The sequence below is a fragment of the Lepidochelys kempii genome, chromosome 25 (genome assembly GCF_965140265.1).
Source record: "Lepidochelys kempii isolate rLepKem1 chromosome 25, rLepKem1.hap2, whole genome shotgun sequence".
Classification (NCBI taxonomy): domain Eukaryota; kingdom Metazoa; phylum Chordata; order Testudines; family Cheloniidae; genus Lepidochelys; species Lepidochelys kempii.
The window spans coordinates 14,365,180-14,386,520 of NC_133280.1; the positions used below are offsets into that span (position 1 = coordinate 14,365,180).

General features: G+C 59.8%; 1 protein-coding gene across 1 annotated transcript; it reads right to left on the minus strand.

Moving 5' to 3' along the window:
- Positions 1 to 3,789: 3,789 nt before the first annotated feature.
- Positions 3,790 to 14,610, minus strand: PLVAP (plasmalemma vesicle associated protein). The gene is made up of 6 exons (XM_073323864.1): positions 14,142 to 14,610; positions 11,072 to 11,168; positions 8,210 to 8,856; positions 6,344 to 6,500; positions 5,684 to 5,774; positions 3,790 to 4,697 (listed from the first exon to the last, which is right to left on the minus strand). The coding sequence occupies exons 1-6, from the start codon at positions 14,520 to 14,522 to the stop codon at positions 4,691 to 4,693; spliced, it is 1,380 nt and encodes a 459-aa protein (XP_073179965.1). The 5' UTR covers positions 14,523 to 14,610; the 3' UTR covers positions 3,790 to 4,690.
- Between the last annotated feature and the right edge of the window lie 6,731 nt (positions 14,611 to 21,341).

Consider the following 21,341-nt stretch of genomic DNA (forward strand, 5'->3'; position numbering starts at 1 on the left):
CCCCCACTCTCTGCTGCAGCCTGCTCCCTGTGCCGGCCCCCCCTTGGCAGCCTGGCTCTGTTTCCAGTGTGTGGCCTTTGGCTTCTCTGCCTCACTGGCCCCAAGCTCCCCCCTGGGGCTCATTACCGCTGGGGTTCCTGGCCTCCTACTGAGGAAGCCCTTGTTTTGACAGTTATTTATAGAGGATTTCCTGATGCTCCTCCAAGTAACGAGCTCTCCCCCTGCTCTTCCAGTGGGGCGGGGGGACCAGAACCCAGGAGCCAAGTCCCCTACAGGCCTGTCCTGGGCAGTACTGGGGACGGGCGTGGGAGCGACAGCCCTGGGGCTGCTGCCCTGTGCCCTGGGAGCAGCAGGGTGAGCTCCCCCTGCACAGCAGCAGGGCCCAGGGTGAAACCACTGCAGAGGCCTGATTCTCTGTTACTTTCTCCTGGAGCGTGTGTATTTGTGGGGGTGTCTGGCTGGCTTTAAGCCACCTTTGTGCACCCCCTATTCTAGAGCAGGGCCCTGGCTGGTGCCACTCACAGCAGCCTCGGGGCTGCTCTAACTTACACTCTGCTCCCCATAACTCCAGGGAAGGGTGCAGCACAGTGTCTCCCCCCTGGCCCCGCTCTGTCCCCTGGGACTGGGGACAGGGTGGGTGCAGAGTCCTTATGCCAGCTCCATGGGGGCCAGGGAGGTCCGTGCACAGGGGGAGTGGCAGGGGGCTGTTTCCACCTGCTTTAAGGCCCCCTTGTGCGGCCAGAGGGGCCTAGCAGGGCCTTGGTGTAGCTGTGAGTTGGGCCCAGGTTGAGCCTGCTGGGCGCCAATTAGTTGGCAGGAGCGGGGAGAGGGGAGTTTAGGGTGCAAGGAAGTTCAAGGTTTAGGGTGCAATACTTGGCAATCTAGCCTTCCGGGGGGCCTTTCCAGCCCTGGTGCATGTGGCTGCCGCAGCATTTCCCAGGGTGTAGCAGGGCTGTTGATAGCCGTCACCCTTGGGTGCTCGTCCCCTGGGCTGCGCCGCCTCCTGAGCGTGCGGCCAGAAGCTGCGGGGAGAGGAAGGATGGGGCGGGTGCTGGGTTCCACGTGCGGTAGGCCAGGAGGAAGCTGTTTCAGTCCCAGTGGCGTGGGACAGGTCCACCACTGTGGCAAGCGCCTACCCTGTGGCCTTGTGTAACCAGAGAGCAATCCATTGTTGGATGAATGACCCCTTCCTGGAGGGGTGGGGGGGCTGTTCTGTTCCCTGTCGCTGCTCCCCCTGGGCTGTGACCTTATCTGCTAATTGGGGTTCAGGCCAATTTGCCGTTGTGTGGGAGAGAAAAGGCAGGAAGTAGGGTGGGGGGGCTCTCCCCTGGCAGCCAGTGCTGGTCCTACTGTCCCTGCACAGTGCGGGGGGGGACACTCTCCCTTCAGCCCTGCCCTGCAGGTAGGGGGCGCTGTGTGAGACTGAGGTCCTGAAGGATCTCATGAAACCATTTGTTCATTAACCCCCTTGTCCTGACCCAACGTCAGCTCTGGGGGTTCCTTTGACCTTCCTACATCCTGCTCCCCACCCAATTCTAAATGTCAGCTGGATACATAATGATCCCTTAGTCCTCCCATAGCATTGCTGTGCACTGTTAAGCTGCTGCCTTCTCCCCCAGAGGTGGCCGCATTTTGGTGGCAGGGGAAAGTAAGTGATTCCTGTGAACAGGGCTTGTGACTGGCTTTAGGATGTAATCTAAAACCCTGACCACACACTCAGCGCTGTGCAGAGGGCCAGGAGGATGCAGGGACTTCCCAAAGGAGTTTACAATCTAGCACACTGTGTTAGGAGAGACTGATTACACACTAGTAAGGGGAGATAAAGTCCAGCCATAAATCATATCCCGGCAACAACACGGCTGCTTGCTGGCTCTAGCGTGTCCTGCGGGTTTGTAAACTAACCCTCTCATCCTGCCAAGGCTCAGGGGCATCCTTAGGAAATGCAGCCTGGCCCAGAACTGAGCCGCAAGGCGCAATTAATGTATTTAACAGGAATTGCTTTGTCAGTCACTCGGTTTCCTACTTTTGCGGCACTGTTTGTACATAGTGAATCATGGGGGGGTGTCTGGGAGCCAGGACGCTGGGGTTCTGTTCCTGGCTCTGGGAGGGACAGTGCAGCCTAGCAGTGAGAGGCACATGAGTCAGGACCCCTGGGTTCTACTTCCAGCTCTGCCACTCCACTGCTCTTTGCCTCAGTTTACCCCTCTGTAAGTGGGCCTGATAACTCCCTTGTGGAGCAGCTCCAAGACTTAACTAACTTTCATGGCTGAGCCCCAGCGGAGGGCTTCTGAAACCCAGCTCAGCATGGGTGGCCTCAGGTCTAGAGGGGAAGTGGCTTTGAGTTGAGGGCCAGGGCCTCTAGCATCCAGCCTCAGCGGCCATGTCACATTTCCTCCCTGGCGGCGACAGAGCCAATGGGGCCTGCAGGGGAAGTCCTGGGAGGCCATTTATTCAGGCCACTTTCCTTGTCCAACAAACCAAGGCTTTGGGGCTAGATTTCCAGCCTGGGGGGGAGGGGAAGCTCTTGTGTCAGCTTCTGGGGGGAGCTACCCCTCGCCTGGGGGACTGAAAGGGGAACATCCCCAAGGGGGAGACAGAGGTGGGACTGGGAGCAGAGACCCCAGGTGGGTGCAGCCTGCTGTAAGTGAGCAACTGACCTAAATGGGGCCAGATGCCATTGGTTTACCCAGCAAAACTCCCACGGATTATCCACCCATCCCTGGATTCGTCTCCCTCTGTGGGGCCACCAGAGCTGGCTCCGGGGAGCAGGAGAGGGGGATTCCTTTTCCTGGGAGGCAGTTATGACAGGCCTACAGCCTGGGAGCAGATAGTTTGGCTCCCCCAACCATGATCCCAGCATTGTCTGTTTGCCACTCCTGCCACCCTGCAGCTGGAAAGGCAGGCGTGGGCGGCACAGGTGTGTGGCTGCCTGCCTGGGGCTTCTTATCTCTGGTAAGCATCTGTGCCCCTCTCCCCCCCACCCTGCTCCTCTGGGGCTGAGACCAGGCTCCGGAACCAGCCCCTCCACGGCGCAGTTGGAGCTGGCAGCCGGGCCAAGGCTGGAGCGGTGCAGGAGCAGGAACGAGGCCAGAGGCCAAGCGTGCAGAATTCCTGGCCGGGGGCCACTGGGTCAGGCGTGGATCCTGATCCCAGCAGTTCTGGGAACGTGCTTCAATGTTCCTTTGTTTGGGTCCCAGCTTGGCCTGGCTCTTCCTGCGGCACCTGTCAGTCCCTTCCTCCGGGGCGGCCAGAACGGGACGTTCCCCGTTGGCTTGAGAGCTGGGCCCCGCTCGCAGCCACCCAGACTCCTCTGCAGCATGGGAACTGGTGCAATGGCTGAGGGGACGCTGGCCGTGGCTGGGCCCAAGGCAGGGGCAGTTGTCTCAGGACAGCAGCTGATGGCCTTGGTGGAGGGGGCAGGCGGGGGGGTGGCGGAAGAGACGAGGCACATGGGGACGTGTGTCCCCTCCCCCAATTCTCCTGTCCTCGTCAGAACTCTGGGGCAAAAGCCCCTTTGGGAACCCAGCCCCCTAGCTAATGTCACCCCCACACGCAACCCCAGGACCGTCAGCGCCCAGCCCCCGCTCTGCACAGGGGCCTTCCAGGACCTTCCGAGTCCCCAGCCTTGGCTCAGGGCAGGGGACTCTGGTGGCTCAAGGGAATTACCCCTGATTTGGGCCAGGGTCAGCAAGAGCAGAACCAGACCCACCAGGTCACACGCCCAGCTCCCTGCCCAGCCCCCAGTGACCGGCTTGCCAGCGAGCGAGAACAAAGCACGCAAAAGCCAGGCCAGGCTGCCGTCAGGCGTGTATTCCATGCGGGGTGGAAGAATTTACAGCAAAGCGCCATGAGCTAATCACATTCATGGCACATCCTGCTCTGCTGGCCCCCTGCCCCTGGGCCCCGTGGCTGCCTGGGATGGGGTGAGCCGCAAGGGCCCGGGAACAGGCTGCAGTACTGGAGGGGTGTTGGGGCCGCGGAGCCTGAGCAGAACAGGGGCTTGAGGCCTGGGGGAAGCGAGGCCTGGGCAGGGATGCATGAGTGGCTGGAGGAGGGTGGGGGGTGAGGCTGGAGCGGGGGTCAGGCCCGGGGTGGGAGGATGGAGGGGATCTCAGCAGGGGTAGTAGCGGGGTCAGACAGAGGGACCCACGGTCCTCCCCCACCCCCTCCAGGCTTGGCCTGTGCAGTGCTGCCAGGTCTGGCCAGACACCCCCACCTCCCGCTCCCAAGAGCTACAAGTCCGAGGGAGGGCTGCCAAAGGACAATATCAGCTTCCGGGGGCTGGTGAACCGGGGTAACTGGACGAGGAATAAGGGGCAGGAGGGGGAGGCCCAGAGAGCATGTGTATCTGGGGTGAGCGGGAGTGGGACGATCTGAGAGTCTGTCCAAATGTCTGTCCGCACGAGATTTCAGCTGGGGGTGTGTGTGTGGGGGTGTGCGCGAGATTTCAGCTGGGGGGAGTGTGTATTTCAGCTGTGTGCGTGGGGGGGGGCATTCACATGTATGTGCGGGCGCCTGTCTGTACGTCTCTACCCAGGCGTGTCTGTCTGTCTGGCTGTGTGAGTGAGAGAGAGATTTCAGGCCGTGCACCAGCTCAGTCTCCTAAGTGTCTTGCCAATCAAGTCGCGGTTTCCTCTCCTTTGCTCCAGCTCAGCTCCGGGTCCCTGCTCCCCGTGGCCTCACTCTCTGCTTAGCCGCTGGCGTGGAAAAGAAAACAGCGAGAGGGTCAGCACTAACCTCGCGCACACGCAGCCCGAGTGGCTGCACCCGGGTTCCTGCCCCGCGAGGAAGTCGCCGGCTGCTGTGGTATCCTGCTGCCCCAGGATTTCCCGTGGCCCCTGCCCTCCCCCCCCCCCCCGTCAAAGAGCCTGGGCAGGCTGTGGCTCGGCTCCGGCAGGTTCTCCTGCCCCCAGGCTAGCCCTTGTCTCCAGAAAACAGAGGGCCCGATCCTGCGCCCGCTGGAGTCACTGGCCAGACGCAGTATTGTCCAGCTACTGATAATTAGTAACGTGCACAAGGCCCCCCCCCACCCCAAGCCGCTTAGGAAATGCTCTGTGGGGGTCTGATCCCCCGCCACGGCATCCCTGCAACTCCCTGCACTGTTGCACAATAACTGTGCCTGCGATACCTCCTTGGCCCGCAGCGCCTTGCCTCGGTGGAGCTCAAAGAGCTTCGCAAACACTAACGACGTCTCCCTCCACGTCGCCCCCAGCGGGCAAGTGCGTGTAGCTGTGAAACAGGAGCTCTGCGCCCCGACCCCCAGGAAATGCTCTTTGAGCACGTCCAGCAAGAGATGTTAGTTCTAGGCTTCACCCACATGCCAGCTGCTTTACGCTGAGATGGTGTTTAGTCAGGGGGCTTCTTAACTGAGCAGCAGCGAGAGGCCAGATGCTGCCGGACCCCAGCTCTCATGCTTCAGGGTGTGAAGGGTCAGGAAGGGTTCTAGACACACACGGACTGTCCTGTGCAATCAACCAGGCGCACTGTGGGAAGGGGAAGCTGCAGCCAGTGCTAGAGACAGGATACTGGCTGCAAGGGGCCAATGGTCTGCTTTAATATGGTGGTGGGGGATACCGGGGTAGAGGGGTGGGGTGAGGTGCTAGAGGGACAGCTGCTATGCTAGGCTGCTCGGAGTGCTCATGCAGGGGATACACCCCAACCTGCCTTGCCCTTCGCTCCTTACCTGGGCTGCGGCACGGGCTTTGGGGGGTACTGGTTGGGCAGCTTGGCCTCCTCCAGGATTCGTTTTCTGAATTCCTCCAGGCTGGCTCGGTCTAACAGGGTGAGAAGCACCAGAGGTCTCTTGTCTGGAATCGACTGCCCATATGTGCAGGGGAAGGGGCCTCCCCCCCGCTCAGAAGCCCCCAATCCTGGGCTGGCCTCGCCACGCCTGGAAGAGTCTGGGACATGGGGCTCCTGGTGTGGCAGGAACACAAGGGGGGTCTGGCTCGGCATGCCGATGACCCAGAAAGGGGTCCCCCTCGTCCCCCAGCTGCACGCAGGCCTTGGAACTGTCTGGAGCTGCTGTAATAACGGGTCCCAGTCGGGAATGACAGGAATGCACAACAGTGCTAGGGAGCCCAAGGGGCCGTGGGCAGCAGCAGAGCCGGGTGGGTGGAAACCTCCATGCCACTTGCTCCATGGCACCAGCCTCACCAACACTGCAGGGTTTCGTTCGCAATAGATGGCGAAGGTGGTGGTGGGGCTGGGGTTTCTCAGAGCAGGGATAGGAAAGTGGGTGAGGGTTGTGCCCAGAGGCTGGCGCCCACCTGCCAAAGCTACAGGCCAGACTGGGAAAGCATCTGGACATCTGCCTTTTGCCCTTTCTCGCACGGGCACTCACCAGTGTTTCCGAAAGTCCCGGGATTCCCCAGTGTCCCTGGGTTTCCAAAGGTGCCGGGATTCCCATATGTGCCAGGGTTCCCGAAGGCCCCGGGGTTGCCGAAGGTCCCGGGGTTGCCAGGATTTCTCAGGCCTGGGTTCCCTGGGAAAACACTGCCCTGTCAACGAGAGGAGAGACATGCTGGCTAGCAGGGCCTGGAGCTCAGCTGCAAGCCACGGAGCCAGCACATGGGCAGCCCGGAACGCTTGACCCTGCCCAGCTGGCACCAGACGGTGATGTGCACGGAAGGAACTGGGGAGACCCTCCCGGGCTGACTCCTGGCAAGGATGTGGCTGGAGGAGGTTGTGGGGAAGGCCTCTGTCCCCTGCTATGTGCTGCCCCAGCCCTGGGGGCCCCGTGAGCCAGCAGGCAGCACGGAGGCCTTGGGGGGGTCGTACGGGTTGGGGGATCTGCTCCCGGGTGTGCATGTGGGGAGGTGGAGGCTGGCGGGGGGGGAGAGGATAAACACACTATTTATGCCCCCGCCACAACCTACAAGGACATCAATGGATGACCAGTAGGGTTGCCAACTTTCTAATGGCAAAAAACCGAACACCCCTACCCTGGCCCTTCCCGAGGCCCGGCCCTTTCTCCGAGGCCCCTCCCGCACTCCCTGCATCTCCCCTCGCTCCCTCTCCCCCACCCTCACTTTCACCGGGCTGGGGCACGGTATGTGAGGGGGGTGAGGGCTCTGGGGTGGGGCCGGGGATGAGGGGTTTGGGAGTGGGAGAGGGCTCCAGGCTGGAGCATGGGGGTGGGGGGTGTTGAGGAATCCGGCTGGGGGTGCAGACTCTGCAGTGGGTCTGGGGCTGAGGGGTTTGGGGTGCAGGAGGGGACTCCGGGCTGGGGAAGGGGGTTGGGGTGTGGGCTCCAGCAGGGGGTGTGGGCTCTGGGGTGGGGCTGGGGATGAGGGGTTTGGGGTGCAGGAGGGGGCTCCGGGCTGGGGAAGGGGGTTGGGGTGTGGGCTCCAGCAGGGGGGTGTGGGCTCTGGGGTGGGGCTGGGGATGAGGGGTTTGGGGTGCAGGAGGGGGCTCCGGGCTGGGGAAGGGGGTTGGGGTGTGGGCTCCAGCAGGGGGTGTGGGCTCTGGGGTGGGGCTGGGGATGAGGGGTTTGGGGTAAAGGAGGGGGCTCCAGGCTGGGGCAGGGAATGGAGGGGGCTGTGGGGAGGTGGTGCAGGCTCCGGAAGGCAGTTTGGGGGCGGGAGGGGACTCCAGGCAGGGGCAGGGGGTTGGGGTGTGGGAAGGGGTTCGGGGTCCTAGCAGTGCTTACCATTGCTCCTGCGAAGCAGCCACTAGGTCCCTGCAGCCCCTAGGCGCCTGGGCTGCCAGGGAGGCTGCATGTGCTGACCTCGCACCCACAGACGCCGCCCCCATAGCTCCCATTGGTTGTGGTTCCTGCCCAATGGGAGCTGCGGAGCCGGCCCCCAGGGGCAAGGGCAACACACGGAGCCTCCTTGACCGCCCATGTGCCTAGGGGCAGCAGGGACCTGGCGGCTGCTTCCTGGGAGCCGCGCAGAGCCAGGGCAGGCAGGGAGCCTGCCTTAGCCCCAGGCCCCCGCTGTGCCGCCCACCAGACTGTTAACAGTCCGGTCAGTGGCGTCAACCAGAGCCGCCAGGATCCCTTTTCGACCAGGCACTCCGGTCAGAAACCAGACGCCTGGCAGCCCTAATGAACAGACAAACACCCGGCGGGATGGACATGCCCAGCTGGCAGGCTGGCTTTGTGGGCAAGTTCCTATGTGCCGACAAGGAGGCGCGCGCCTCCCCGCCCCCCCGCGTCGGGACGGAGGTGGGCGCGGACAGGCAGGCAGCATGGGGCCCCCCTCACCTTTGCCTTCCTGCAGCTCTCCAGCTGGGCCTTCGTGGCCTCAGCCTGGGCAAGAAGCTTGTTCTTCTCCTGCAGCTGCTGGCTCAGGCGCCCCTTCTCCTCCGTCAGCATCTGCTTCTCCTGGTAGCTCCGCTTGGCCTCGGCATCGCAGGCGGCCTGCAGGGTCTGCAGCTGGCGCTGCTGCTGCTGGCTCTCCCCGGCACGCTGCTGCCCGCACGCCTGCAGGGTCGCCTCACAGCGCAGCTTCTCGCCCTGCAGCCGCCCGTTCTCCTGCGCCAGGGTCTGCACCTCCTGCTGCACCTTGTCCCCCACCCTCTGGAGCTGCGAGGTCACCTGCTGGGTCAGAGTGGAGCAGCTGCTGGGCTGGTAGAGCTGGGAGGTCCCCACTTTGGCCTGGATGTCCTGCCGGACGGCCTGGAGCTCTCTCGTCATCTTCTCCTGCAGGCTGCAGCAAAGGTTGTGCCCCTGACTCAGCCCGCTGCACTGGGCCCGCAGGTCGATGCTCTGCTGCCGGCAGAGCTCCCGCTCCCCGCTGGCCGTGCTGGCCGCCTGCTTCAGCTTCTCCGTCACCTGCGAGCAGTTCTCCCGCTGCTGCTGGGCCTCCCGCAACAGCCGGTCCCGGGTCTCCCGCAGGCTCAGCTTCTCGGCTGTGCCGGGAGAGGACAAAGCAGGAGTTGGGCCGATGGGGTTACTTCCCCCTGGGATCTGGCTCGCCTGCCCTCTACTCCCCCAACCCCTGGACCCTCCTCCCTCAGCACCCCCATCCCCTGCACCCACTCCCCCTGGACCCCCAATCCCCATCCCCTGCACCCAATCCCCCTGGACCCTCCTCCCCCAGCACCAAATCCCCCCCAGACCCTCCTTCCCCAGCACCCCCATCCTCTGCACCCTCCTCCCCCAGCACCCCCATCCCCAGCACCCACTCCCCCTGGACCCTTATCCCCCAGCACCCCCATCCCCAGCACCCACTCCCCTCGGTTTGCCCTCCCTGGACCCAATCCCCGCACTGGAGTCAGCCCTGCTGGGGGCGGGGGAAACTCCTGGGGAAGAGCAGCCAATCACAGCTGCTGCAGGAGGCAGGCCGTGCAACCCCCTCCCAGAAGCCCGGAGGAGTTTTTGGATAGGGGAGGGAGGGTGACGGAGCAGCCAACACCATTCCCACAGGAGGGGAGGGGACAGGAAGAGCCCAGCAGCTCAAGGTGACTCTGACGCCCCCCCACACGTGAACAATGAGTCTGTCTGCTCCCCCCTCCCCTCGGAGCTACAGGACCCTGGCGTGAGATTGGGGGTAAGGAGCAGCTGTGATGGGGGTGGGGGTGTGTGTGCAGAATTAATTGCCGGGCTGGGGAAGGGGCAGATGTGGGGGAGGGGAAGAGGATGGATTAATTCATTAGGCTCTGGGGTGTGGGCAGTAGCGAGGGGCTTCAGCACCGCCACAGCCCTGGTGATCTCCCGGGGTCCGACTCCTGACGTTTGAGCTCCCCGGGTTAGCAGTCCTGAGTGGGGGAGAAACCCAGGGGGGCCACGTGGGGGTGCAATACAGCACCCTGCTCCCACATGGCAGGGGTGACCCCACTGGAATTCTGAGGTTGGGAGAGAATGGCCTGGTGTTCAGTTTTCGACCCGAACGCCCGGTGGAAAAGGGAACCCGGTGGCTCTGGTCAGCACCACTGACTGGGGCTAAGCCGGCTCCCTGTCTGCCGTGGCTCTGCGTGGCTCCAGGAAGCAGTGGCATATCTCCCCTCTGGCTCCTAGGCATAGGAACCATGGGCAGTGGGAGCTGCGGGGTGGTGCCTGCGGATGGGGCAGGACGCAGAGCCACCTGGCCACGCTTCCACGTAGCAGCCGGAGAGGGGACGTGCTGCTGCTTTTGGGAGCTGTCTGAGGTAAGCGCTGCCTGGAGCCTGCAACCCTCAACCCCTCCTGTGCCCCAACCCCCTGCCACAGCCCTGATCCACCTCCTGCACCCCAACCCCCTTGGCCCTATCCCAGAGCCCCCTCTTGCACCTTAAACCCCTCATTTCTGGCGCCAGCCTGGAACCCCCATCCCCAGCCTAGAGCCCATACCCCCTCCTGCAACCAAAACACGTTGGCCCCACCCCAGAGCCTGTACCCCCAGCCAGAGCCCTCACCCCCCCTGCACCCCAACTCGCTGCCACAGCCCTGATCCCCCTCCTGCTCTCTGAACCCCTCAGGCCCAGCCCAGAGCACCCTCCTGCACCCCAACCCCGTCATCCCCAGAGCCTGCACCCCCAGCTGGAGCCCTCACTCACCCCCTTCCCACACCCCAACCCCTTGAGCCAGCCTGGTGAAAATGAGCGAAAGAGGGTGGGGGGATGGAGTGGGGCGGGGCAAGGGTGTTCAGTTTTGTGCAAGTAGAAAGTTGACAACCCTAGGTTGGGATCAGGTCCTAAAAATCTAAAACTATCTGCTGCTAAAACTGGGGGGCTGGAGGGAGGAATCCCAGGGGCTCCAACTGGGGCTGGGAGGGCCCCTGCTCCCACAGCCCGGACAAAGTAGGGTTTGCACCCCACGCTCTGCAACAGTGAGCTGCACAATGCTGCCATGTGACCTTCCTGCTCACCACGGGCCACCCTGGAGCCCCAGGTGGCCCACTCCCTCGGGGAGGATGTGCATGCCTAGGTGATGACCAGCCCCAGTGGTGTCAGGGGGAAGCAGGCCAGAATCTCTGACCTCAGGTGGGTGCGGTGAGCAGTCAGGCAGTTCCCTGCTGCCTGGAGTGTTGGGGGCTGGCTGCATCCACGCCATGGAGAGCCTGCGGGGACCCCGCCTGGCCCTGACGTGACTCCACTGATACTGAGCTGGGCAGGGGAGGGAGAGGAGCTGGGAGCTCTCACGCACCGTAGCAGGTGACGTTTAGGATGTTCATGTTCCTGTAGCACTCGTCCGCCATCATCTTGTTGTACCCGGCGTAGTTCCAGATTTGTTGGCACTGGGTCTGGGGAGAGAATGGGGGGGGGGGGGTGGAAAGCGTCAGAGCTTCCCTTCCACAAGGGATGCGTGGCCACCATGGCACCAGGGGAGCCCTGCCCAGGAAATTCCTGGGAGGGCAGCCGAGATGGAGGGAGGGAATTGGCCGCTCTCCCTTTGCAGAACGGTGAGGAACGTGGGCACTCCTGGAGACAAGGGGGGCGGGGGGCATTGTCGAGACAAGCACCATGGAAGCTGCTTCCTTGTGAATGTTCCCACCCTGCTGGTGCCCCTTAGTCTTGACTCGCAGCCCCCCTGTTATCCCAGCCCTGAGCTCGCCTTACACACAGTTCTGCCAGTGCCCCTCAGTCCTGATTTGCACCCCTCTGCGCTTCCATTCCTGAGGGCAGACACTTGACCATGCTGCTGCAGTGTGGCTTTGCGCAGACCAGCTGCTCCTGCTGCCCCGAAAACATTTGAACAGAACATTTGAGAGGTGGAAGGAGCCAGCGAAAGGCGAAGCGTTGTTAGCTCAGAGGAAGAATCCAGTGCAAAGTGACCAGGAGAGACGAGCCAGTAGTCCCTGGCCTGCTAGTTCCCTGGCTGATTTCCTCCCCGTGTGCCTGGCAGTGTGGTGTGAATTGTGCGTTCTGCAGTGGGACAAAGGCTGTGGGTGAGTCACTGGGTGCATTCGCTTTCCTCAAGTGCTGGTGCCGGCAAAGCTCCCAGCCCCAAGCCTGTCTCTGTAATTCTGCTCCTGGGCGTCGCTCTAAACCACAATGGAACTTTGCAGGGAGTCCCGGTGAGTCTGTTTGTCTGATCAATAGGGAGCAGGGAGAGAAATGTTCATTGATGAAACAGGAATGTTGCAACATACCAGACCGTGCTCGGTAACTAAAGAATCCCTCTGACTCATTTCTGATGTTCAGAGGTGCTGAGCTCTAGGTCTCGCTCATCCCTGGGAGCTGTGGGGTGCTCAGCCAATCAGAACACATTACGGTTAGTATACGAAGTCTTTATAAGAAGACCTGAGCCAAAATCCTGGATCCAAGCTCCCCAGTGAACTTGGTGGATCCAGATCTGGCTCAGCCCCATCTCTGGGAAGCAGGGATTCACTGGGGTTAGGTATGTTTCAGGGGGAGGGTAGAATTGCTCAGTGGATGCTGTGACCCCGTCTGTGCTTCTGAAAGAGGCATGGATTCTTTGTCCTCTTCAGAATAGCTCATGGGATGGAATGAGACGCTGGGGGGGCCTGGGACCAGGGAAACCTGGGAGACTTTTGCATTAGGCGTATTGGGGTTTGCAAGATGATGTTGAGTTTCGCAAGTGCCTCCCAGCCCCCCGATCCGTTTAAGCGAACCTTTTCCCCCCAACACACTTGTAACGAGCTGGAATCCAGCTCTAATCAGATCATCAAAACTCAGTTGGAAAGGCATTCTTGCCCCCATGCCGAGTCGACTGGGGAACAGCATGAAAAGTTCTGCAGCACCCAGCATGTGGCTGGCACCAAACAGAACCTGCATTTGCAAATGGCTTGAACGCTGCCCTCAATCCAGAACCTGAGATTTTTCCAGCAGGTTCTAATTTCTGGCAAAGTAAGTTTTCCGTTTCCCAGTTCAGAGCAAACCCGTGCCAGGGCCTTGCTCCTTGATTCCTTGTCTAATTGCAACGGAGACAGACCCTTAGCCTCTCTGTGCCTTAGGTTCCCCACGTAGAGATTGTGGACAAAAGCATTTCTACAGAGGGTGGTAAGGTGCTTGGATAGGCAGGGTCATATAAGAACATAAGATGGAGAGGAAGGAGAGCTTGAGTCTCTGAGGAGAGCCAATCTTGGTGCTGATTTTTATGAGGAGTTAAAGAAAAACAGTCTGGTTTTTGTTAGACACTCAAAGGGGAGAAAACTGTGTCTTTAAGGACTTAACACGGGGCAGACCCTAAGGGCACAGGAGGGTGCGGTCGCACTCTGGGCATCAGAACAGCTGCAGGAGCTGATTAGCCCTGTGGACACCCCAAAGGAGCTGACATTTTTCCAAGAAAACCTTTTTATATTTTCTTTGCTCCAAAATCAACCTTTGTTAGAAAACAAACATTTTCAGCAGAAACCCGAAAACCAACCATGAAATAGGATTTAGTGGCTTTGAATTCTCCTTTTTCGGGGGGGAGCCCAAGACCAAGAAACTGAACATATAAGAATTTTCATGGAAACTTTTGAATCAGTGTTTCTATTGGAAAGCTGCAGAATGAAAAGCACCTTGGCTTTTTTAAAAAAATCATTCCATTTTCCTATTCAATGGCTAGCTAATGAGCAATAGAGAAGTGTTAAGAAACTCCTTCAATGAGCATGGTAAGAACAGAGAAATGACAGAGGAGTAACTTCACCCACCACCATTGAAATGCTGCCACCTCTGGGGTGGAGCGTGACAGATGTTTAACAATGCACACCACCCTCAAGAAGAGATCTCTCTTTAAATTCCGAATTTCCCCTGCTTAGTGGTATCATGTCTATGAGTATTACAGTTAAACCCTCTGGAGAGGATGCTCGGTAGCATGGTCCCAGGTTCCCCACGCTAATAAAACAATCATTTGTAGCGGCCGAGTCAGGGGATGAGGATATTTGGAGATGAAATTTGAATCGGTCACTTTCCTGGTTGCAAAAGAACCTCCGTGCCTCAGTGGATCTTATTGCCCTGGTCAGCCCCTGAGCAGAAAGGAGAGATGGACGGATGGGCTGGGCATGGTGGGATTCCACCGAATTACCCTGAGGGTGAATTTGGCTCTGAAATCAGCATTGCATTTGTTATTTCTTGGCTGCGACCAAGGGGATCCTTGCTCTCTCTGTTCTTTGTGGGGGGACAGACAGAGAGCCTAAGGGATGGCTTGATAGATACACATGCTAGGGTGGTGAGAGAGAGACACACACTAGGAGGGATAGATGGAAGGACAGACAGCTCGGGTACGGGGGCACATGCCCCCAGGGGATGGTTCTCCAAGGCAGGCCTACCTGGTATGAGGTGCAGGCCTGCAGGCTGCCGTTGCATTTCTCCAGCTCTTTCTGGGTTGCCGTCATCAGCTGGGAGCAGCCGAGCTTCTCCTTGCTGGTGGCGTTGAGTTGCTGGGTGAGGTTTTTGTTCTTGGCGTTGAGCAGCATCTTCTTGCTGTAGAGCTCCTGGACCTGCTCCTCCAGGTGCCGCAGGTGGACGTCGGTGCCGGCATGGGCGTTGCCGTAGATCATGAAGAGAACCAGCCCCAGGATGATGAGGAACTGGATGACCGAGGTGAAGAGGAAGATGTATTTCATGTAGAAGCCACAGTCCCGCTTGGGGATCAGGTTGTCCCTGGACTCCAGGCCGAACTTGGCCATGGCATAGGCGTTCTTGTCCATGCTGCAGGCTGACTGCCGCCGTGCGGCTCTCTGGCCCCGCTATCACGGGCAGTGATGGTGGGGCGGGGCGCGTCCGCCTCTTATCCCCCCTAGCCGAGTGTTTATATTGCTCTATTTAATATTTCCTCCTGCCTGGCTCCTTCCTGCCTCTCCGGATGCGCTGGTACAACACAGCTGCTGTTTCCACACGGGCTATTGTTCCCAGCCTGTAATGGACAGGGGCGAAACTTGGGACAACCACCCCCCCAGCTTTATTTGTGCATCTCCAACTGAGGACCCCGCTGCTACTTCACAGCTGGGTTGTGTGTGTATGCGAGGGGGATGCTCCCTGGGACGGGCTCACAGGGCCTGGTCTAAGGCTCTATGAAATCAATGGAAAATCTCCTGTCCGAATCCATCCCAGCAGGCTGCGGTCTCCACAGGAAATAGCCTGGTTCTGATTCCAGCCAGCTCCGCTCCTTATGGGAAATGTCAGATCCCGCTGCTTCCTATCAGACTTATTGGAGAACAAGACCCCTCTACCGAAGCTTTCAGCCAGCCCGTAGAATGTAACTAACAGAGGGTTGTGCCCCCGCTGCAGGGTATAGGAAAGATCTCCTCCTGCATTAGCTTGGAGGGGGTTTTTCCATTGGGGGCACTTGCACTAGACCAGGGATGGGCAAACTTTTTGGCCCAAGGGTCACATCAGGGTTGCAAAACTGAATGGAGGGCCAGGTAGGGAAGGCTGTGCCTTCCCAAACAGCCTGCCCCCTGCCCGCTATACGCCTCCTCCCACTTCCCACCCCCTGACGGCCCCCTTCAGAACCCCCAACTCATCCAACCCCCCCTGCTCCTTGTCCCCTGACCGTCCCCTCCTGGCACCCCGCTCCTAACCGCCCCCCGGGACCCCACCCGCTATCCAACCCCCCCGCTCCCTGTCCCCTGACTGCCCTGATCCCTATCCACACCCCCGCCCCTGACAGGCCCCCTGGGACTCCCACGCCTATCCAACCGCCCCTGTTCCCCGTCCCCGGACGTGGCCCGCGGGCTGTAGTTTGCCCACCTCTGCACTAGACTAACAATGGATCTCATGAGCCAGTGACCCTTGGTGGTGCATGGCAGGGCTAAGAACTGACGTTGTGTGACTTCCAGCGCGTGACTCCTCCCCTCAGCATCACTGGGGCTACTCGCATGATGAATTACGCATGTACCTAAGTGCTTTGCTGGACTGGGATCAATATCAACAGGGGGGCTGTTCTAGTCCTAGTCAGACATCTAGTCCCATATCCTGTCTCGCCCAATTGCTTCAGAGGAAGGGCCAAGAAAGCCCCTAGTGGACAGGTTTCAGAGTAACAGCCGTGTTAGTCTGTATTCGCAAAAAGAAAAGGAGGACTTGTGGCACCTTAGAGACTAACCAATTTATTTGAGCATGAGCTTTCGTGAGCTACAGCTCACTTCATCGGATGCATACCGTGGAAACTGCAGCAGACTTTATATACACAGAGAATATGAAAAAATACCTCCTCCCACCCCACTGTCCTGCTGGTAATAGCTTATCTAAAGTGATTATCAGGTGGGCCATTTCCAGCACAAATCCAGGTTTTCTCACCCTCCACCCCCCCACACAAATTCACTCTCCTGCTGGTGATAGCCCATCCAAAGTGACAACTCTTTACACAATGTGCATGATAATCAAGTTGGGCCATTTCCTGCACAAATCCAGGTTCTCTCACCCCCTCACCCCCCTCCCAAAAACCACACACACAAACTCAGTTATGGAATAACCTGCCCTTGGGGGAAATTCCCTCCTGACCCCACTCGCTCAGTGGTTTGTTTCTGCCCGGAAGCAGGTGACGTTTCCTTCTGAGAAACCGAGGCCCGATTTCTGTGGGATCCAGGGTGGAGATTCAATCCCTAGGTCACTCTGCGTGGCCCTCAAAACACCAGTTGGTTCAGCTGCACAGACATCTGGGCTTGTGCGTGTTGGCTTGTGGCTAGGGCCCATTGAGGGGCTCTCTGTGAGCTGGGACAGCCCATCCCTGGCACGGTCACATGTCTGAATACCCTGTTTTTGGCATCTTCTCTTATGCACCTGCTAAAGGGATTGGTGGGCACAGTCACCCCAAAGTCCCTGACGTGGGACAGGAAAAGCCCAGCCCTGACACCCCTGCTGCCCCCAGGTCTCCTGAATTCCCTGCAGAACAAAGGTGCTAGTTGTTGTTATTTATTATCTGTATTAACATAATGGGGGGACCAGGACCTGGCCACATTAGACGCTGTATGAACACTGAACAAAAGACCGACCCTACCCAAGGATCTTACAATGGAAGTATAAAACAAGCCAGCACACGGTACAGACAGGCCGATGGGGGTGCCCAAGGAAACAGCAAGACAGTGCTGGGTCAGCATATCTCAGCACACCAGAGCCATCAGTGGGGTGCAGGCCTCCTGGCAAAGGGGCATGTTATCACGGGATTAGAAGGAGGACAATGAGGGAGCTTTGCAGAGGTTTGGTGAGGACCTCCCAGGCACGGGGCAGCAGAGGAGAAAGCATGAAGTGGCTTGTTAGAAAATGTAACAAGTGGGTGCTGGAGGCTGGCGTTGGGGGCTGATCGGAGCTGGGACTAGACATCTTGGACATGGTTGCATCTTGTTCCACGGGCCACTCTTCTCATCTCCCTTCAGCCCCCTGGGCCAGCGCACTCCCGGAACCTTCAAGGGCGATGGGCAGGATGCAGTGGAGCAAATGGGTCTGGCTCTTCTCACCCACTTGCATTCTAGTTGTGTGGCAAGGGGTGAGACTCAGGACTCCTGGGTTCTGTGCCTGGCTTTGAGCCTTGCTGTGCGACCTTGCTGTGCGACCTGCGTTTGCTTGAACCCAGAACTCAGGAAGGGGAAACTGACACAGGCTGAAACTGAAACGAAGTCATGTGAAGTGAAACTGGCTTGTTTTTCAAGGGGTTTGCTGGGAAACCTCCCTGAGAAATGGCTGAGGAGAAGATCTAGGGGCTGACACGGAGCATGTGTCTACACTGCAGTTAAACACCCGCTGCTGGCCCAGGTCAGCTGATGGGGGCTCAGACTGCTGGGCTATAAAACTGCAATGTAGACGTCCGGACTGGGCTGGAGCTGGGGGAGGGCCCCACAGGACCCCTGCTATCAGAAGGTGGCACTTCACTCACAGGGCACGCTCCAGAGTCACATGTAAATGGGGCATTGGTGTACATGACCAAACAAGGGGCAGAAATCAGGCCTGTGAGAATAATAGGACCCCATTATGTCACCTGTTCTGGCCCCTTTACACTACTCTGGATCTGGCCAAGCTGAGAGGCTCCCAGCATGGGGGAGTCACTAGCTGGCTTCTCTGCCACCCCTGCCCCAGAGCAAGGAGCACACCTGTGGGGTGGGAGGGGGTATGGCAGGGGCAATACTGTACTCTCGCCATTCTCAGCTGGCAGATGGTTTGGGGAGAACAGCCTGTTATTCCTGCTTCCGACTTCAGTTCCATGCCCCAGCATCTTGTGAATGTAATAGGGGCTGTTTGCAAACTCCAGATGCCTGGACTGGGCAGAAGGTGCATGGAGCCAACCCCCCATCGCGTCTGGAGAGCCACTAGCAATTCAGGGGAACAAGGAGAACCTGATCACGGACAGCTGGCAGAATCTGCTCTCCGAAGAGCCGGGTCAGGATTCCAGGAACTTGGGCCTTTAAAGATACCAGGGGGGCTTCTCCGCTGGCTAAGCCAGGAGGCACCGGCCCGGCCTCTTCTCTTGGCTCTCTCCAGTCAGGTAGCAAAGGGGTTTCCAGCAGGGAGCTTGCACCACTGATGTTCTCACCAGGTAGCACAGGTCTGTTCCCACAGGCAGGACATAATGCAGATGTTTCTCATGGTGCAGATGTTGCCAGCAGGGAGGCTTTCATTCAGATGTTGCCAGCTCATGCCATAGATGTTTGCTAGTGCAGGTGTTTGCAGCAGGCGATAGCCGCACAGGCCAGGGAGATAATGTGCCATGCTCTGGGGGAGGGGTACCATGCATCCTACCTGGAAAACGAAGAGAGAGCTCACACATTGGAGAGAACCAGCGAGCTGGGAAAGAGAATTACAAGCCATCGTCCAATTTACAGCTCTCTGGCTAATCCTAGGGGCTCGGGGTCATGGGGACCCAGTGCTGGGTCAGAGAGAAGCTTTCCTGGGGGGTTCTGAGGCTATTTGGTACCAACCGCCCACTTGTGTAACTCACTGATGCACCGGGACAATGGAGGAAAGAGCTTGGATTGTATCTTGGCGCATCGAAATCCTCGCTCTTTACGAGGGTCTGCCAGCTCCCTCCCTGGCCCGGGGAAAAGCTGTCAGAGCGTAGGAGAGCTCTGGGGATACTTTAGGCCAGAGGCTAATTCCACTGCTGCCAAATCCTGCCAGATTTCACAGTCTTGGGACCTGGCTGAAAACAGATCTGGGTTTGTGGTGTTTCCCCCCGTTCCCATTCTAGGAATAGATTCCCCTCGAGCCAGGCCTACTGCAAATGGCGACACAGCCCCAAGCCAAGCGAGCCACCCCAGGCCTCCTTGCCAGGATGGACTCTACGGCCCGCGTCCTTGTGGGCACAGAAAGTGGAGCTGGGAGCCGGGTGCCTGGTGGTGTGGCTGAGACATGGGTGAGGCAGGGAGGTGAGTGGGGATAGCAGGAGGGGCTGAGTGGCTGGGGACGGGGCAGGAAGGGGCTTTTCAGTGCAGGGAAATGTGCAATGAGGCACCTGCAACCGGCTAGGAAAGCAGCACCATTTGCATTAAATACACAGGGACCCGCTTGGTTCTGTACAGAGCGTCCCCCCTACAGACTGTGCCCAGAGGTGAAGTGAGAGAGCAGATTGGAGCGGGGGAGGCCTAAGCCAGGGGGAAGGGGATCTTTGCAGCTGGGATTTGCGGGGGGACATGGACATTCGGAGGCAGAGAGGTTCAGGGAGGCTGGCTGCCCCCCATGGCAGGTGATGCAGCGGAGGCAGCTTGTGACCCCGCAGTGGGGAGGTCATACGGGGAGGCTGTTGCAAGCTCGGTGGAGGGAGCGGGGAGGTGTGGACGGAACGAAGGAGTGGGAACGGGAGGGCTACGCAGTTCCAGGAAGGTCGGGATGCTGGCGTCCAGTCGCAGTGTGAGGAGGCTGGAGGGAAGGAACGGGGCGGGGTATGGCTGCACCGTGTGCTCTCGGGAAGCCAGTGGAAGTTCTGGACAGCAGTAGGCATCGGGCCCTGGGTCTCCTGGCTTATCCAGAGTCCGCGGCGAGGAGGCCGCCAGTTGGAGTCACACTGGGAGGAAAGATCCCTGCTGTAGCCTGGCTGAAGGAGATGAGAGGGCCCTTCTCCGGTCGGGTCTCAGGTTCCTACAAGGAGAGCGTGGAGGACCGAGGGCGTGTGACGCTGCATGGCCCAGACAGGGGCGCCGTGGGAGGCCAGGCTCGGGCCAGGGCTGCTTCTCCCAGTGGGGTGGGGGAAGGGGGTGAAGATAGAGTGAAAGGAGCTAGGGTTGGGGCTGTGAGGCGCATAGGGCAGCGTGCCCACTATGGGGCAGGGCTGGGTGGTGCGGCGAGACCACGGCACCGCATTTGGGGTGGGGGGGTGTAGCTGGGTCTCTGGGGCTGGCCGTTCACAAGCAGGGTGCTACCAAATTACCATGCAACCGTTCGGATCCCATTCCTGCCCCAGCTGGAGGCGGTTCTCTGTAGTGGGGGCTGGGGCACACCAGACTTATAGGAGCTGCCTCTGAGGCCCTGGGCTTGGGCCGGGCAGGGGGTGTCTCAGGTCTGGTGGGCCGGGCAGAGCGCAGGTCCTGACACCAATTCACCCTGCCTAGCGATAGCGCGGGATGTGAGTCACAGCTGGGGTTGCCCACGGCTGGGGGGAGCCTTGGTGGACGAAGCTGGGCTGGTGGGACTTCGTTCTGAGGTCTCCTGCATGGGGCCCTCGCGTACACCTCTGCAGCCCTAGAGAGCCCACAGGGGCACAGCACGGACCTGGAGCGAATGGGCCAGGGGCGACTCGGGGCGTGCGGAGAGATGTCTGCCTGGGGCGACTGGCATGGCTGCCCTGGGGTAGCAGTGCGTGTGCATGGGGGGCTCCGTGCCGGGCATTGATCTACAGCAGCAATCTTGGTTTCCCTTCTCTGCATCTTCCCAGAGGCAGCGGGGCTGACTGGGGGCTGCTAAGTGTCTGTAATTGCTGAGGCCAGTGTCAGCCGGCTACTGCTGCTTCCTTCCTGAACTGGGAATAGCAGCTGTGAGTCACCTCCCGCCCAGCCCCCTTGGGACAGGAGACTGGCTCCCCGCTCGCCATTGTCTGGGTCATTCTGTCCCAGGCTGGGAGCGGGGCCGGCCTGGTAGTTCCACACAGCTCAGCCGGACTCCCAGCATCACTCCTGGGGCTCCACTCTTCGCAGTGACCCGGGGTGAGACCCAGCTAGGCCTGGGATGGGGGGCCAAGGGAGCAGCAGAAAGTGCCCATGGCAGTTCAGCGTCGGTGCTGACCCCAGGCACCTAGTGTGGCACAAGGGGGTCTTGTCTTGCAGGGAATGGGGCAGGTGGTTTAGCAGGAGGCATGCTCCCTTTGGAATCAGTGCTGGCCCCAGTGTGGTGCAAGGGGGCGCTGCGTTGCAGGGAATGGGGCGGGTGGCTCCGTAGGGGGCTCCCCCTTGGAGTTGGTGCATTATTCATGGAATATCTTCGAGAAGGGTTGCAAAGCTGGTGGAGCGTGAATCCCATCCTCTCCCCTGTTCTTGCAGGATCGATTCCCCCTGGGATCTGGCGAGGCTGCTGTGAGCTGAGCCTGTGGATGAAGTGGCCTGGGCTTG

Coding starts and splice junctions, on each gene's coding strand:
- PLVAP (XM_073323864.1), bottom strand. CDS start 14,522: ATGGACAAGAACGCCTATGCCATGGCCAAGTTCGGCCTGGAGTCCAGG. Junction 8,857..11,071: donor CCTAAACGTCACCTGCTACG/GTGCGTGAGAGC, acceptor CTCCCGGCACAG/CCGAGAAGCTGAGCCTGCGG. Junction 5,775..6,343: donor CGGGACTTTCGGAAACACTG/GTGAGTGCCCGT, acceptor TCACCCTGTTAG/ACCGAGCCAGCCTGGAGGAA.